General features: G+C 38.2%; 1 protein-coding gene across 1 annotated transcript in view; it reads left to right on the top strand.

Annotated features, from left to right (window-relative positions):
- The window catches only part of LOC139127607 (ankyrin repeat, PH and SEC7 domain containing protein secG-like), a 70351-nt gene extending 54604 nt beyond the window's left edge, over positions 1-15747 (top strand). The window contains exons 11-14 of the mRNA XM_070693519.1: positions 3410-3508; positions 6631-6690; positions 6984-7061; positions 12293-15747. Coding sequence (XP_070549620.1) covers positions 3410-3508; positions 6631-6690; positions 6984-7061; positions 12293-12595 — 540 coding nt within the window. The 3' untranslated portion in view covers positions 12596-15747. The remainder of the gene's footprint in view (positions 1-3409; positions 3509-6630; positions 6691-6983; positions 7062-12292) is intronic.
- The last annotated feature ends 3716 nt before the right edge of the window (positions 15748-19463 follow it).

Below are 19463 nucleotides of genomic sequence, written 5' to 3'. Positions count from 1 at the left end.
TATATATATATATATATATATATATATATATATATATATATATATCGATAAGAAACTTGGGCCGACACACTACCACACCTGGTTGTTAGGTTCCAAACGTATTTATTATACCTCAAACACAACGTTTTGCTCTAAATTTAGAGCTTCTTCAGGTGTTTTCTACAATAGAAAGTACGAACATAACAATTACAATGGTTGAATTGTACAATATAACTTTTTTGTATCATCTCAGAGGGGTAAAATGCTCGATGCAGGGTAATGTATGTGTGTGAGTGCAAGGGACAACAGAATATTGGGAAAAGATTTAAATAATTGACTAACCAGCTCGTGCAACATATTCAATGTGCGATGGCAGTGCCTGGCTTCTCATCACAATAATTCCATAAGGGATGTGACTTAATGGCCGCCCATGCCATGACATGGCCTTTGATATAATTTTTCCTACCTTACATAAAATGACCGTTTCACCGCAAATGAGTAAAAATCTATACCAGTTGGGAAGGACATGAATGGGGCTCTCATGTTCAACATGTAAAATGCATGTGCGATCAAAAAGAAAGCAATTTTTTCCGGCGATTTCGCCAGCCGTTTAAAATCGTAAATGGACCAATCACGTAACCCGTTTTGGCAGAGTTGGTCGACTCGTTTGGTGCAGTGCGTATCTCATTGGATATAATGGAGACCCAGATGTTTTAAATTCATCATGCAGAAGACCAAAATCAGAAAGAAATGGTCTTGGCATCGATTGAACTCCTGGAGTTTGCATTTAAACACTCTTGCAACACATCACCAGTGTGAGGTTCAGATTCGACGCTGACGACGTCTGTTCATTGTTCTGACTGATGATCTGTTTTCTGAGGAAAAGTTATTGGACTGAGCTACGTTTATGTACGTTATGTTCGTTGAGTGGGGAAGTCACAGTAGTGATTCGCCTTTGACACTATACTTTACATTCGGTTTTGAAAGACATGTGCATGCATGTATAATTTTTAAATTGGGGAAAGGGTCCAGCACAGTTTAGATTGCATATGCGACACTTTTTTACTTTTAACTTACAGTCGTAAATCAGGTCAAAATATTGAATTTTTGAAATTCCTAACTTACAACTGACATGACCAAAATTTTATTAAAGCACAGAATGGCTGTATGTTTAAAATATATCCAAAAATTCTGTCCATGTATATATCTAAGTATCTATCTATCTATATCTATGTATCTATGTTTCTATCTCTCTTCTCTCTCTTACTATCTTTCTATCTATCTATTTACCTATCTATCTTATATATATATATATATATATATATATATATATATATATATATATATATATATAAATGTGGGATGGGGGATTGCCACTTTTTGACGTTGGCATAAAATAATCCAATGCCCTTTCACCCTAGGCGGAAAAACTTAAAGGCGGAGCCTCCCTTTAAAAGGGCGCCAACCCATGGCAGTGTTCATTGTGTAAGTGGACATCAAACAGGCAGCACGAGGGCACACGCTCCAGAAAATGCCACTTTTTAGTTTTTTCCGACCGCAAAAACGCTGACAGACTGCCAAAGCGGTCAGCGCGAAGCTGCTGCCGATCGAAATCTGTGGTTATATTCAAATTCTAATGTGACTGGAAGACGTTTTTTAGAAAATTCGAGCGTTGATGCTTGGGAATCAATGACCGTTGGCGATTTGAACCGATAGTAAACCAAACGGTTGTATAAGCTCTGTTTGCAGGATTCACAAAAGGTGCCAAAAGGTTGAGATCAATTTGTGTAATTAATGTTATAGAAATCAAACATCGTACTGGCCTTGTGTTTGACTGGGAGGAGAACTCCACTACTGCGAGAACCTGGGATTGAAAAGTGCGGCTTTAAGGCCCCTAAATAGATTAGACGATTTCATTTGATACCGGCAGAATACATTGTGTATCCTACTTCTTTATTCTCTACACTTGATAGCAATGGATTTTCTTCTTGATTCTGCTGTATAATGTCAGAATCCACCAAATTATATTCTAGTGGATTCTGGAGGATACGGAACCGTGGGCACTGCCCTCTTTCCGTTTTCCAACCAATTCTTTGCGTCCTTTGAACATTTTGCAATAATCTTTGCTGGTGAAAGTAGTACGGACCCAAGGTAAAAGTATCTTGTCAATCAAATCAGACGATTATGTTTTTGACTCAGGCTGAAGTGATGTGGTGTACGGTACACTTATTTAATGAGTTGTAGCCACATAAACACAAACACTAACAAACGTGCATAAAACAAGATGGCTGCTCCCCAAGAAGTGGCGGGCAGAAATAAACAGACTTATGATAGGAACTGTACATAGGGTCGCCCTGTTTAAGTTAGACTGTCTGGCTTTTGTCAGCTATGGTGTGTTTCTACAACAATGATCAGAGTAGTTCTATATCATAACAGAAGACATGGCAGCAGAGATGAGAGTAAAGACTTGAGCTGGCAAAGTAGCAAATTTCAGTGATGATACGTTAATTCTTGCGTACATCTGTCGCCATAGGAATATGTTGTGGCTATGTTTTTATGCAGAATGCATCTACGGGGGTTTCTGACATGAAAATGATGATAGCATTAATCTTGTCTACTTCACAATCAAATTACTTCCGGTCATTTCGTTATTTTCAAGAAATGATCTGATTTAAGTAATGAACAATCGGTCTATAGCAAACTTAGAAATGTGAAATGTGAATGAAAAAACTCAAGATTACTTTTTTATTTTGATTATGGGGTTTCATATTGTGATAATCGAATGACCGCAAACTGTACCTCACATACTGCGAATGCTACAGGAACAATGAAACAAGATTTGTTTTAGGAATTGAAATGCACGACGTTCAAGAGCGTTTTATATGTTTATCATTATTTATTATATCGACTTATCAGTATAGATACGGAATGGAAGAAATGAATGTGAGAATCGAATCAAGTAGAAAATCAGGCTATTGTTGAAATATCGATATGCCGCAAAATGTCACGGATTCTGTTCACTTATACACTGGACAAAATGCTTGGTATGCGATCAGTATATTTACGTATATTGACGTATATGGAACACAATATTTATTGCTTACGTTATGTATATCTTTGTATGTGGAACATTTGAATACGTTATTTTTTGGCACACAAGTGCACACTGTACTTTTGCATATTATTAGTATACGTTCGCGTATACTTTACGTATTTAACACATGTACAGAATAAGTATATATGTGTAGATATTGGTGTATATCAAGCATTTTGGCCAGCGTTAATTGTGACAGAATATTTGTTTCTAGGTGTGCATTTTACATTACCCAATAAAGCAATTGAGCCTAAACTATTCATTATACCAGTAAAAAGCACCAGTCTGCAAGCCTTTATACATAATCAAATTACATATATATTCACATCCCTGCAGGATGGCAACGCACCATTGCTCATTGCAGCAGATGTGAGGAACGAAAAGACTATCAAATTACTGTTAGAATACAAAGCATCAGCAGACATAAAGAACAAGGTAAGCGAGTATTTAGTCACACATGCATTTTTACAGTGTGACAAGACTTTTCAAATTAACACTGCTTTACGATATAAGTGATTGCCCGCAAGTAATTTTCCTTTTCCAAATTTTGTCTGTTACCACTTTTCATTTATTTTCATGAATTATATATAGGGCCAGTGGCCGATAATACCAATTAACATTAACAAATTAAAATAGTTAATAAGTGCGCATGAAAGAGCTCATATTTGCAGCTCAGACTTTGCTTTCACTCTGCTTTATGTGTAAAAAGCCGTGTCAGTGGTTCATTTTCAATACGAGGCGATTACTTTTCAAAAGGTCAAGTTGTATGACGATTGGCTGGGAATCCACAGTCTGTTGTTAGTTTTATTTCCCCGAGTTCCATTGCAGAACTACCAGTGAGTTTTATAAACAGAGAACTGCTTCCCTTCCAGTCTTGAAAATTTACAACTGTACGTTTAGTTCTTGTATTCAGAAGTTAAGTACTGTCAGGGTTGGACCATTTTGTGTCAGTACAAGTAAAGGTATATTATATGTCCACAGGTTATCTATACAAATGCTAATTAATTCATAATATCATCATCCCTTAGCAACATGTGGATATCATGGGTGATCAGTCTAGTACGCAATGTCACATCAATGTTATTAATTGTTTACAATTGCTAGCAGAAGGCAAAAAGAAGTAAATGAGCTTTTGAAATATAACATAGTTGCAGCAAAATCCAAATATTTGTCACATTCAACCCCTTAACCTCTTTAACACTGTCACCAAACTGAATGTTGCTGTGTCAAATCTAACTTTTGCACACGTGTTGGTTAACAAAATGGCGACACATATTAGGAAGACAGGGTAACATCTTAATGGCCCCGATACGGGTTTTTCGGAACGAGGTTGTACGGCAGAAGGGCCTGAGCGTGCCAAGTTCCGTACGCTGTACGACCTAGCTTAGCAAAATCCGTATCAGGGCCGTAAATGTCTTGTCATGTACCTTACGGTATGATAAATATGTTATAAGAAATATTATGCAAATATTTTCAGATAGAATTGCACGCGATTTCTTGAAACCTTTATCACAGTGCCATTTTTGTAGTTTTTTCGGAAAAGCGATGGCCGCATAATGACGTCATTAGTTTACTTGTAGAATATAGAGCAGCGTACGTATACCAAGAAAGAATGAGGCGTGAAACGATGTGTAAGAAGAACAGCATGGCGTAACTTATAGTAAATCACACTAAATCGGAAGTAATATGCGATTATCAGCAAAAAGCTCGGTTGAACGAAATATTGTGCCTTATTTATGTTTATGAGGATTTCGCTAGATATGACCATGTACTTGAAGCTGGGCTGACGGCTAAGAATTCAGCTTATCTATTGCATGATCGCACTCTATCTAATTAACATTTAGTTCACTTTCAAAGTCTTCAAAAACGCAGACATCTTCGAAAGCGTACGAAGGTAACACTGGTGTTTAATATAAAAACCTTGAGAAATATCACCGGATTTTGCTAACTGCACTGTCGCCCGAACGGAGGAGACGTCGAATCTCACGCTACTTTTGTTTACGAGTGGAACGTTTGCTGATAGCAGTGTGCATAGTAACAAGAATGGAGCTCGTTCTGAAATGCTCGTGCTTGCCCGTATTTGGGGAAAGCGTGCCTAATAGGCGTGGTACAGCAAATTATTACACAAATGTGAGGGTGTTTTTCCCCCCAAAGCGTTACCTAGGAACGTTTCGCGAGGTATATGATAAACAATGTTATACAAACAGCCTAATATTCACTATCAGGGAAGTATTAAACCTTTATTTACATTTCATACTGGCGGATAGGGCAATAATCGGAAAATCGACTGGTTAAAAATTGAAAATTAATAAATGTCCAATGTTATGAATTTATAGATCAAAATTGTCCTGAAAACGTGCGCAAGAAATGATCACGGAGATTACCATACCCAATCCAAAAGCCACTACTAGTAAATGTTACCTAAGCGCTTTGTGTATCAGACCGTTTCATTGGTCCATTTGTTCTTTCTTGGTTAAACTCCCGATTTAATACTACAGCAAATATCAGATATAACAGATATGTTACGAAATCAAAATATTAAAGTCGCAAAGATATCAGGTGAATCTTCCTAATTGTTTATGAAAGTATGGTCATGTCATTTTTTTACACATGCTGTGAAAATCTTAGGCATTTTGCAATGTGTCAGCCATATTCATCGATGTCTATCATATCCTAAGTATGATTCCTTCTTGCTTGAACTGCACCCTTGCTAAGCCTCTCAGGATCAAGCAGACCTGCGCAAATACATTTTAGACTGGATGCGCATTCTCTTACTAAAATTCTCATATATCTTGAATTGTCGATGGCAACACAGTTGGTTATAGCATGTAAACGAACAATGCATGGCGAATTTTCGAAAGCAAAATATCCAAACATGCTTTTTGTCAATATACAGTCCAAAGAATGGCTGAGGTCCTGGCATTCGAGAGAGTCGGGCGAATGCATCTTTTGATGGAAGTGTACATTACAACGATGGTTTTACAACAACAAGACATCTATTGCTTATCTAGCTTGATAGTTATTTTGTGTTTGAATTGACATGCTAGTCATGCAGTTGTACAATGTTTTATTAAAACTAACATCTGTTAGGTGCCAAGCCTTGTGTTTATCGCAATAGAAAAAATATTCATAAAAGAAAGCAATCGTTATACATCTGTAAACAAAAATATGGAAATTTTCCATTAGCAATGCAGCAGTTGCAAGAAATATAACAGGGTTTTGAATTTTATTAAGAAAATAAATACCATTTGTATGGCAAGTGATTATGCTTGTAGATCGATGAATATCTGTACACACCGAGACAATGTTTATCCCAGAATAGACGCCTAACAGTGACAAAATATAGTCTAAACGCCGATGATACAAGTTGCTTTTATGTCTGTCATGTTACATGTTACTTTTAAGCATTGCTGTTGATACCTTTGAATCGCAAACTTACCGTGCGCAAGTTCATATAGTTAATCTTTATATGCAATGTCCTAAGCAGCGGTCTGTCTGTTGAACAGCCCTTCCATTTACAACCTTTCAAAAACCAATTTCGAAATATTTTATTGCAGTTGGGACGCACGCCTTTGGATTGTGTAGTAGAATATTACAAAGACTCCGTTAAGGATATGGTAAGTTAGTTGTATGTCAAATCTTAGTGTTTCATCCATATTAATGACATTTAAGTACTTTCAAACTCTTGTAGCATTTCAGATTCTTAACTCTAACTCTTTAGTTCTTATCTATATTTCATTTTTAGTGAGAGTTAGAGCAATGCGTAACTTTATTTCTGTGTCGTTACCTGAGGGACTCCGCATAAAATAAATACTGTTTGAGAATTGCTTGTTAAATCGGACTAACATACGAGTATGATCTCTTTTGTCTGTATGCAAACTGAGGTAAAATTTTAACACGATTTTTTCAGGAACTCCAGGAACAGATCAACTGTATGCGTATCCTCATACTTCTACTTACTCGAACACGAGCTGACATCTCAATAAAGGTATTTGTCATGTTTATCATTATTTGATAAAAGGTTGACATATATATCTTCGTCAATAGTCTGTTTGATGTAGCTCTCTGCGCTAATGAAAATTCGAACTTGCTTGTTTACGAATACGCGGTATGTTTTGAAACCTGCCACGCGATTTTTTTTTATCTGTGTTTGAGTTCGAAAGTAAACCAAAACCCGTCAGCCCACACTACCTTCAATTGACCGTATACAAGATTAATACGCCCTTTAAAAAATATAATTGCCAGGTTAATTAAGCAATAACCCCCGCCGCAGGCGGGTGTACACAAGATTGAGGTACAATGGGCGACATATAGCACAATCTGATAGGCGAGTGCTATATGGAGCGAATTGTACCAAAATCGAGTGTTTACCTGACTGCGGCGGGGATAATTGCCATTATATTATATCAACTTGTCTGTCGAAATTTCAACGCCCGAGGCCGAGCATTTTTTATAAGTTTGGATAAACACTAGTACAAAAATTTGTGAGAAATTAGCGAGAAATGAACACTTCACTTTTTTTGCGAGAAGTTTGCGAGAATTCATACTATCTCGCAGTTAACATGCGATAATTTTGTTTTCTCGCAATCAGTCAGCGAGAAACTAGTTTTCTCTCTCTGCACCTGCCAGAAATCGAATTCTTGCCATCAATCCACTAACTAATTTCTTGCCAGTTGATTGCAAGAATTCCATTTTCGCACAAGCTGGGTTAGAAAACAGATCTCGCTGGACGAATGCGAGAAAACACATGTCTTGCATACTTCTCGCAAAAAAGCGAGAAAGTGTCCATTTCTCGCAGATTTCTGTACTAGTGTACATTGATAACACATGCACAAGAATCGCCATTTAGCTGGGTAGTCTGCCGGACCGACTGAGTTTCTGCTCGATCTATCGAGGTCGTGTTTCACTACGTTTGACCTCAAACACGGCCATTTCTTCAAGAAGATGCGAGTAATACCTTTATCAGCGTGATTGTCGAGAAGATTGTTAATTATTTTAAGCCAACTAGGTATATGGGAGTGACGTTCTGAATGTTTTGCATGAGTGCACGGGTAGTTGAAAACCCGATTGTGTGTAAATGGAGCTTTTCTGTGTCACACTTTGGGATATTTAGGTTGCAGTGGCGTGTAGATCGATAGATCTAGCAGAAAGTCGATCTATCTAGCAGACTACCCAACCCAGCCAAAAGGCGCCTGTGTCACGCATACAGCATCCAACGATAACATACGCATTCTGTTCATCAACATTTCATTTCATTTACATGCAACTCGAACACTTTACTTGTAAAACGTACCTGCTGCATGCTGCAGACACAGAAAACGGGTCAAGGGTTCAAAACAAAAGAAAAAGAACATTTGTTCGTAAATTCACTTACGAACAATACTTGTTCTGGCTTTTTTTTGGCATACTAAAACCTAATTTGTCTCATTCTGTACCGTACGGGCTAACCGTCGCAACATTCAGAGGTGGTACAGTGAGGTTATGTCCTATTTTTGACGGATAACTTGGGCGCTAATTGTACCAGAAAACGTACACTTTTGAAATAATCTACACGATTGCAGCTGTGATGAGCATTTGTGCAGAGTGCCGCTTGAAAATGTTGGCACAGCCTGCAACGGATACCCTAAATAAGACAGTCGTTATTCCGCACTTAAAATATTAGCTGGTGTAGGACTTTCGCGACGACTGAACGCACGTCTGGAGCCAACATTTTGATTTGCTTTATAAACCCTCATTTCCATGGAGGTAACTTCCATGACATTTGTATGCAAATATGAAGTTTAAAATGCAATTATCTTATTTTTGTATCCTTCTCCACTATTGTTTAAGATATGGAAATGGAAAGGTCCCTACTAACTAACCGTGTTCACGTTTCATAACAGTTTCGTCGCTGAAAGCCTTCTTTTTGTAGTTGTACGGACTTTTGGCCGGCCCGAGTCGGACAAACCATGAAGGGTTTTCTTTTAGTTTCTTACTTACCACATCATAGAAGAGCTATCTATGTTATGATCATTTGACGGCTAAGTATCCCTGGTCGACCCTTTCCCTAAAACATTTGAATGTCAATTGTCGCCCAAAGGTGCCTGTCAAATGCACAGCAGTGGCGACGGTAGTTAAGCATAATGCATTTGTTACCGGCGAGCCCATTTCCCTTCCATTTATGCGAATATTGAAAAGTGTACCTTCCTCTTTATTTATGAACTCGTAAATATTTTAAGCGTCCACTAGTTTTACGGGCGACATCGCACACTATGTCTGTGATCTTCACCCCTTCTCTTATTTTACTGCGTGTGGGACGGCGGTGGTGTTGACTTAATCAATTAAGCCGCTGATACGGACAGCCGATTAGCAAGTCGGCAACGTTTGCAGAATAATTAAAATGGTATGTACACAGGTTGGAGGGGAGATAAATACTTGTAGGTAATACAGAAAGCAGTCAGACGGTTTGGAGTCAAAATCGTTTTTGAAATATCATTATCAAAATTTATAAAAGAAACTAAACCACTGCAAAAAGAGCCCCACCTATCCCCCACCCCAGGTGACTGACTCTTTTACCCTGTGCTTTTACCAACAGAATGAGGAAGAAATTTTTTTTTTCTAATAACAGCAATAGGATGTTTTTTGTTTAGCACTTCATTCTTTCAGTATGTCATATACATAATGTGTGAACATATTGTATCCATGAAACAAATTTTGTAAATAAATATTTGTAAGAGTTAAGGTTTGGCTTTGCAGCAGATTCTGATAGTTCTTTTTATGTTCTGATCCTGAAAAGCTGCGCAAGCGTCAATGCAAAGCAAAGTATTATTATGTTTGTCTTTCGTAACATGATATTGTCTCGATGACGCCCATAATTCCTTAACTTTTCGGCGTAGTCAAATCATGTGTGTAGAATACATGTCACACACATTACTTATCAATAAACCTAAAACATTAATGTCCACGTAGGACATTAGATTTGTAAAACTTTTGAAGCACAAAGTTAAAACGTGCATAAAGGCTAGATTTTAAATTATAGACAATGTGTTCATTAGTGTACTAGATATTTAGAGGTTTTACCCAATATCACCTATTCCTGCGTCGTATCAGCATGAGTGTCATTGTGCTACGCCAGAAACGAGACGAAACCGAGTGTCTGACACAGCACAAATGACAGGAACGCCGATACAACGTAGGGAACAGGCGATATAGGGTAATAACCTATTTACCATACCTATGCCCAGAATTTTTCTAATACTTACGAAAAACCTTAAATTTTGAGGCTTTACTTTATTACGCCTTGCGCATAAATATCGAAATATTTGTATGAGCAGTCATTCATAAACTATATGAAAAAAGTCAACATCGCATGCGACATCGCTGCAAGTCCTCCATATCTCAATGAACCCAAAAAATAAAGATACAGGGGAAACGTTTTAAGGTGCAATATGCTATTACAATTGTAACTGATCAAAACCTGTCCTTTGCTTTAAATCTCTTCTGATTTCGATCGCGTTAGATCGTCGTACGGCACGGAGAGGGGCTGCCATTTTGTTTGTTTACACTGAGAGTTACCATGTCAACAGGCGTCGCGCGTCTACATCGCTCTCACGCCATGCATTTGCTACCTGTTCGAAGGTAGACCCTGCCATCGAACGGCAGAATGTTTGCTAGAGCTTGTTTAAAAAAATACAAGAACTTTATCAGAAAACCATTTTGAAAACATTACAAGACTCAACGTGTTATCTCCGTATTTAGCAACCCGAAAAATACGTGTTCCTCGAACGACCTTCGAATTTTTATTTCGTCGACATCGCTTCGCAGGCGGAGAGCGGCAGCAATTTTGTTTGTTTACGTTGTTTACCATCCATCAAATTACAAATGTAGTTTGGGAACACTCCAAAACCGATGGCGTTTATCGTGCAAATCTCGATGTTTACCGTGAAATATCACGGCTGATATTTTACGGTAAACGTCACTAGGATGAAGCGATATGGGCATGGGTATATGATCAGTGTAATTTATCATATAACCATGCCAAAATCCTGCAATGTTAGTGACGTTTTGTATAAGGTCGACCGTAATATTGTACGACAAACGTCGAGATGTTAACAATCAACGTCATCAGTATTGGACTATTCCCGAACTACTTGTAAACAATGTAAACAATCGAAAGGCCGTCGCCCTTCACCAACGCTACGATGTTGCTGATGTAAAAGAAGACTAAAGGGCTAAAGGGAATTCACGGGTTATTTCGGTATGCAAATACAGAAAAATTAAGGTCTACCCCGTTGTGTTATATCATAGTTACTCTTGAATTTATTGTCCTTTTTGGGACAAGCTCTTAAATAAACATTCCACAGTTTGCACAGCAAGGCACGGTAAACCTCTGAAGAGATAGTGAGCGCGTGGTGAGACAGCACTGTCCGAGTGTGCAGCATCTGTTGAAATGGCAACTCGTCTAATATTTAATCCTCTGCAAACGCCTTACCCGAGGCGCCACATCAGCTGCAAACACTGATGAAAATGAGGAGTAACCGAATCTTATCTTCGGAGCATTACCGACTTAAGGACGGTGAAATACTTTATATTTTTTGTAAAGCGTTGACATGATGGTATTGACGGGGCTATATAAGGGTCATAGCAATGTCATTTCGGAAGGTTTACCTACATTATTCTGCAAACGTTTCATAAAGACATTCGTCTACAATGTTGATAAAGACTAACACTCATGCCACTACTACGGCATATTTCGATTACACAGAGAGTATTTTATACGTTCTGTCACTTTTGGAGAAGCATGTCGGAATTTTGATTTTCACTCTCTAAGTATTTCTGCAATCATTTCTGGAGCATGTAATCTTATTGTCTTACGCAGGTTGGGGAATAACAAACTCTGAGCTAATCACATTAATTGCCGACAATCGACAAGGATTTTACTTTTCGCAGTCACTTTATGAGAAAATGTTTTTCTCGGATTATGTCTTAATACCCTAAATGTATCTGCAATTATTTTATTTTCACAATCTGTGTAAAAAAAATTGCTGAAATAAAGGCAACCTATGTAGGAAAATGTGAGTTTACTTTAAATGTGAGTTTACTGTACCAGCCTGCATGAAGTTACCGAGTTTAACTAAATTCTCGTTACATTCCGTACTAGTCTAGAGACTGAAGCAATTGTTTTGCAATATATATTTTGTAAACATTTGTATTGTTTGTTTATTTTTTACTTCCCAATAGAATTTTTTTAAGAAGAGTGGACTCAAACTTGCAAGGCTTTTAGTTGACTCACCTGAAGTGGCTCCTGCATCCGTTGAGATATGCGACGAAGCATCAAGCACATTGGAATCATGGTACAAACAAGGCTACACAGCGTCTGTTGTGATTTTAAGTGACAACAAAGCACTGTCGGTGTTGAATAAATTACTTCAGAAGTATGAAATAAGTTCAATTCTTTTATTTGACATAGATATGAAGAATGTGAAAAAGATAAAGGTATCTCATGCCTTACATTTGATCTGTATTAAATCATTTGATCCGTAAAAAGTTATGTCATGGCTTTTGCAATCTTCTAGAGTATTTCAGTGCGTTGATAACAATGTAAGTGTACCATGGTCTATCAAGTTGTCTTGGTCACTCAAAATTCTTATTATCAGTCACTGCACTGTCCGGATTCAAAAGCATACTCAAGCTTCTCGCGAAACCAAAACAAACTATAACCACCTTGCCTGTGACGGTGTAAAACAACTTTTCCTGAATGACATGATTTGACTGCGCTGCAGGAAGACATTGGTTCGATTTCTGGATTAGAAGTGTTAGACGTGAGTAACAATTCCATACGAAGAATGCCGCCATCATTGTGTAAACTTACTGATTGCAAAGATTTGAATATTCAAAGTAACCCTGCTCTGAATATACCTCTTGATATCATAGAGGGTGGTAAGGATGCCATTATTGGTTATCTGAAGGAATTTTTAGATTCAAAGACCATACCTAATGACAATGTGAAGGTGATACTTGCAGGCCATGAAGGCGTTGGGAAAACAAGTCTTGTAAAAGCACTGACTGGAGATAAAAAACAAAAAGTTCAGAAAACAGATGGCATCACAGTTTCTGAATTATTCTTGGATAAGAAGTCTTTAAGGTTAACGATCTTTGACTTTGCAGGAGATGTCGATTTCCTTGAATCACATTCATTGTTCATTACAGATGACAGTGTTTTCCTTGTTGTGTTTGATCTCAGTAAATTTTCCATAGGCACATCTGTAGCAAACACTTCTCCTTACACCAGATTGGCAGAGTTAAATTGTGGCTCCAGACAATATTCTCTTACGCGCCAAATTCCGCCGTTCTGCTGGTCGGCACCCATGCACCGACGTTAAACAAGGGTATGCTCTCTTCCATATGGCTAAGGTTTCGAGAGGAAATGTGCGAAGTGAGAAAACAGCATCTTTTGCATTATACGAAACGTCTCGATGGAAAGTGTCTTGTTTGTAAAAACACAGAACAATTAGGTAGACAAAGTGACCTTCATGGATTGGCAGGCTACGTTGTTGTTCACGAATCCTGAAAATGACGGTGAAACTGATTCTGAAGACAGGGCCATTGTATCATTCCCTCATATTCTCGGATATTTTGAGGTTTCCTGTAAAAGTTCCCAAAACCCATATTTATATGTTTCAGTTAAAACAAAAGCATGCAGCAAGTTAAAAGACAATTGACAAAAGTAAGCGTCGACACTATAAAGTTATCAAATCCGGACATACCAGAAAGGTGGTATCTACTTCGAGGAAAGCTTAAATCCGAAGGTTTGAAACGTACAAATCCGTTGATATCGTATCATGAGTATGAAACTATCGCAATCGACTCTGGAATAGAAAACCAGAAGGCAATACAGAATGTAACAAGCTTTCTGTGTAGTCAAGGGAACATTGTTTTAGATAGGTCAAAATCAAGGAATGGTTCCAAGGATGGCGTCGTCGTGCTCGATGCTCAGTGGTTAGCTAATATCTTGCAGACGTTGATATCATATTATAGGGAAGACGGAAGTACTGAAGAATACATAGATAGTAATGGAATATTAAACATGCAGAACCTGAAGAAAGCTTGGAAAGATATCGATACTAAGCATCACGATGCGCTTTTGGAAGTGTTTGTATTGATGCGCGTTTGTTTTCCTCATAATGAAACACAAAATCAAGTTTCCGTCCCTGAATCAGAGCAGCAATATTTGTTTCCTTGCAAGCTACCAGTTGGCCAGCCTAGTCGCGAAGATTGGTTTCCTCATCCGAAACCTGGACAGAAACAAGCTAGCCTGTTGTGCACATTCGGTTTTCTTCCACCTTTATTTTTCATCGATTTGATAGTTGCAGTGAACAAGGAAATGAAATTCTTACAGGGGATAAAACCGAAATACACAAGAAACAACATCGTCTTCCGGTGCCATGAAACCGTGCCTCATTGTGCTGAATGCAGCAATGCAAGCAGTGCCTCTGCTAATATTGCACATCATATTCGATTTGAGATGCTTTACCACAGCAACAGCATCCTAATCAGTGCCAGGGGACCACAGGCTTGTTGTATCTTAAACCAACTTAAATAAACTGTTACCGATGTTAGCAAGAACCATTTGTACGACAATGTCGACATGAATATCGCCGATACACTGGCGTGTCCCCACTGCGTTAAGCTGCGCAAAGATGATATCGGGACAATTATGACGAGTGGCGAATCTCATTATTGTTCAAAGTTTCATGATCACAACTTTAGTAGTAGGGATGATTTGTTACTGTGGACTGGAGTTGAGAGAACGGATTTCTACAGTGCAACTCTTGATGTGCATAATGATATGTATTGCCCGAGCCGTTTCATTATTTTACCTGTAAACATCGATGCCATGTCAGCATTAGCACAATTGGCACACAAGGTTTTGTCACATCCCTATGATGGCTATGCTGTTCACTTACTTTGCGAATGTCCTGGATCACTGCACTTCATAGATTCTCCTGGATATCGAATCCGCAATGTGAAAGGCTTTATTAAAAGGTATGGCAAACACATCTGTAGGGTACTGAAAATCATCCGGAAGGCTAGCCGTTTGTTGAGTTTCATTCCTGGCCAAACAGTGACAGCAGCAACCATATCCGATGTCGCAACAGTGGCTAATACAATGCTTTCAGAATCCATAAATGATTTTGGAAGCCAGTATCCTGCATTGAACGAAGTACGAAATGAATCCCATGATGAATCTATGAAAGAGTTAGAGATAAGTACAGATAGTCTTAGTCGACGGGAATTTCAAAGGCTTCTTGGGAAAAACGATGAAGATCGTAAATTTGGCGACCTTATTCCTGTAGCACATGGCGAAAGAATTGTTTGGGTTTGTGAGGAACATTGCAAAATCCTTCAGACTCCAAGATAATAATCTAACATTACATACTGCAAATATAATCAGATTGAATTACATAAACATACATAATATTTTTTGGATGTTCCCCTGTCTAAATATTCAAGTTTTTGATGATCTCCATATTATCGTCCTTCAATAAATGGAAAGCGGTGACCCTAAATCAGTAACACTTGAAATACACTTCGGTAGACCATGGAACACGAGTATTCTTCTCTGTGTGAGTAATATGCATCATGATATATTTAAGCAATAAAGCACACCCAGCGACGGTATACCACAAGATTTTGACCAGTTCACAATTTATATGCACGAGCGATAGCGAGTGCATATATGAAGTGAACTGGTCAAAATCGAGTGGTATACCGTCGCTGGGTGTGACTAATTGCTATTATATCATAACAGTATATTGAAATTCAGGCGTTGAACAGGCGTTTTGCTCAAGCTGAAAGCTGGCGCGTATGCCATCCGTGTTATATCGCCAATATACCATGGTTCTTTTGCGTCTCGACCAATTAGATCGATGTATTTGCGCCATCAATGTACTGGTATGATATAATATATTATATTATATTAGTAATAGTAATAGTTTATTTCTCGTAGGTCATGAAAAAAATGACAATACAACACTATTTAAGCCTGGCAAAATTCAATGAGAAAAAGAATGAAAAATAGCTGCATTCTGCAACTAAACGGGTTCAGCCTCATATTAGTCCCCATTATATTTTGATTGTAATCGGATCAATTATTGTCTGCTTAGTCAATCTGTTGCAATGTATGTCCTTGGCAGTACACATTGAATGCATGCTTACCGGTATATATGTCACGAATATACACTTGTTTACATGTACGATGACCCCTCATCGTTGCAGCATGTCGCAGTACCGTTAGGAAATGATATAGATTATAGATCTCGCATTGTATCACAGAAGAAATTACAGAAATGCAGTTTTATTTGATGGTTGATATAACACTGTTTTAGGGCTTGAATGTATGTTCTTACTGAAGTAACAATGCATTGCATTTTCGTGTGTCTATTTTTCTTTGCTTTTTTGTGTCAGTAGATATTATTTGATATACGTCCACAATTATTTGGGATCAACGTAAATCACGCATGTGAATGGGCAGCTCTTCTACATTATAGCTATAGTACAACGTGCACACATGTAAACTTAGGGGAGAAATGCATCTTTGCGAATCGAGTTTTCAGCGTAAAATTTGATACGCCTTTTGCATGTGAGGATGTACCTATTTTTAAATTACAGAAAACTTAACATTCAAGCGATTGTATGTAAAACCATATAGGCATTGAAATTGGGATTTATACTGTCATTTTCAATACTGTGTACGCTATAATTACAACTATCAACTATGATATTTTATATCTCCTGCACCTGTTATATGTGCTAAGTGTAAAGGGTACCAGCCGAAACTATTATATATCTGGTATAATCATACGTGACTTTATATCTATAGCCTCCTTGTCGCAGCGATATCAGTGCCTACAATGCAGTAGTTAGTTCATGTTTAAACACTCCAGTTATATAATACTTAAAAACAAAATGTTACAAGCTTGTAACCAAGACATAGTAGTTCTTGATTGAACCATTCCGCTAAATCAGCGATTTAATTATTACATGTTTGCAAATGTAGGCATTGGTAACTCATTAGATATCCGAACATGCAACGACGAGGTCCAAATCGCCCTTGCATCGTGTTATTTTAGGGTATGTCACAATAATAAGGGGATTTGATATTATCTGAGTTATAAGGCCTTTTATGTGTGAATAGGAACATTGTACAAGGCATTAATTCAGCATCTCATAGACTCGTCACCATTTAAAACTAGAATTCTTTGAGAACATGTTCCTTTTTGGACTGTAGAAACGAATTCAAGTGATGATCTGAAGAAAAATTTTATGATGAAGTGCTGAACAAGAGCTATATTATGTACCAGTTATGTATTTGACAATACCTCATTTAGCAAGCAATTATTATTCTCTCATTGTTTCATTTGGGACTGGTAAATTTGTTGGATTTTTACAGATACTGCAAGTTGTGTAACAAATTTGTTTCATCTGTGAAATCAATTTTCGTGCGACTATGATAATCTGATTGTGGCAGTCTTGTAAATTGCATATTCCGAATATGAGCGCGACAGCTTAGCGGAAGATAATAGACATTCTTGAATCCTTACATGTAATTAGAGAAATAGTGACGTATCAGGCATGTGACTGTCAGCTAACCTTACGCCCACTTAATACAGCAAAAAAGTGTTTTTTATGTAAGTTCGACTTATTTTTATTCTTATTGTATTGATATAATTTGATATAATTTGCGAGTTCGAATGGATGACAACACACTTTGCAAGATTTACACAAGGTCTGTTAGATCATAAAGAGTGTCTCAAGGAACCAAATTCTGAACACCAAGAACCAAGTTTCTTTCATTTTTCTCGCATTAACGTAGCTTTCAACCTTCATCGGGATATTTTATGTCGAAAACACGGAAATTTATTTTTCCCTGAAAAGTATTCCAGTAATATTGATCATCAAGTGTGAAGAATATCTTTGTCTGAAAGTTTTTGTTTCTTACGAAATATATTTTTACTATAACCCAAACGGGATTCGAACACCCACATACACACGGCAACATCGCCTAGCTGCTAGGCCTCACACTAAACCAGTCGGCTACCGTTTCCAACCCAAAAGAGTTGGTCACAGCAACCGACTTAGATGTTACAATCCTGTGCGCGACCGAGCAATACAGTGTGCATGGAGCAGACGACACACAGACACAGTACAAACACACACATATAGTAATCGGAAAAGCACGAAGCTTTTACTGAGCTATCAGACAGACTCGGGGACAAGTAAATATCCACCAGCAGAAACTGTCCACTCAGGTTAAAGAAATATATTTTTTACTATAACCCAAACGGGATTCGAACCCCTACACACTCACGGCAACATCGCCTAGCTGCTAGGCCTCACACAAAACCAGTCGGCTACCGTTTCCAACCCAAAAAAGTTGGTCACAGCAACCGACTTAGATGTTACAATCCTGTGCGCGACCGAGCAACACAGTGTGCATGGAGCAGACGACACACAGACACAGTACAAACACACACATATAGTAATCGGAAAAGCACGAAGCTTTTTACTGAGCTGTCAGACAGACTCGGGGACAAGTAAATATCCACCAGCAGAAACTGTCCACTCAGGTTAAAGAAATATATTTTTTACTATAACCCAAACGGGATTCGAACACCCACACACTCACGGCAACATCGCCTAGCTGCTAGGCCTCACACAAAACCAGTCGGCTACCGTTTCCAACCCAAAAGAGTTGGTCACAGCAACCGACTTAGATGTTACAATCCTGTGCGCGACCGAGCAACACAGTGTGCATGGAGCAGACGACACACAGACACAGTACAAACACACACATATAGTAATCGGAAAAGCACGAAGCTTTTTACTGAGCTATCAGACAGACTCGGGGACAAGTAAATATCCGCAAGCAAATTGTCCACTCAGGTTAAAGAAATATATTTTTTACTATAACCCAAAATTGTGCGATAAGAATACATAAGAGGAACAGGTGTACGTTTTTGCGTTTTGAGACTACCGTTAAGTGTTGATTTGAAAGGGGTTAAGCTAAACGGAGTCACAGTATTGTCACATGCACTTGGACAACATCCATTGTAAAAATCCCAATGACACCTGTCGTTCACTGCGTGTGTCGAGATTATCGTGTGTGGGCCTAGTGCTCAGGCGGAGAAAGTGGATCGTACGTTTTTCTCATAGGGTTGGCCGCTCCAAAAAGATGGCAACTTGTACGTATTAGTGACACAAAGAGGCCGAATTTGTGAATTTTGACGATCTAATTTCAGGTTAGTAATAAATACAAATAGCAGCATACATCGAGTGTTACAATCTACAGCATGAGTGACGGCAGAACCTTTTAGTCATTATCAAATAAAAATGATAAAAAGTCACGGTC

Source organism: Ptychodera flava, unplaced genomic scaffold, assembly GCF_041260155.1.
Source record: "Ptychodera flava strain L36383 unplaced genomic scaffold, AS_Pfla_20210202 Scaffold_33__1_contigs__length_2856901_pilon, whole genome shotgun sequence".
Classification (NCBI taxonomy): Eukaryota; Metazoa; Hemichordata; class Enteropneusta; family Ptychoderidae; genus Ptychodera; species Ptychodera flava.
The sequence above is the reverse complement of the archived record's forward strand: the minus strand, read 5'-3'. Positions and strand labels throughout refer to the sequence as shown.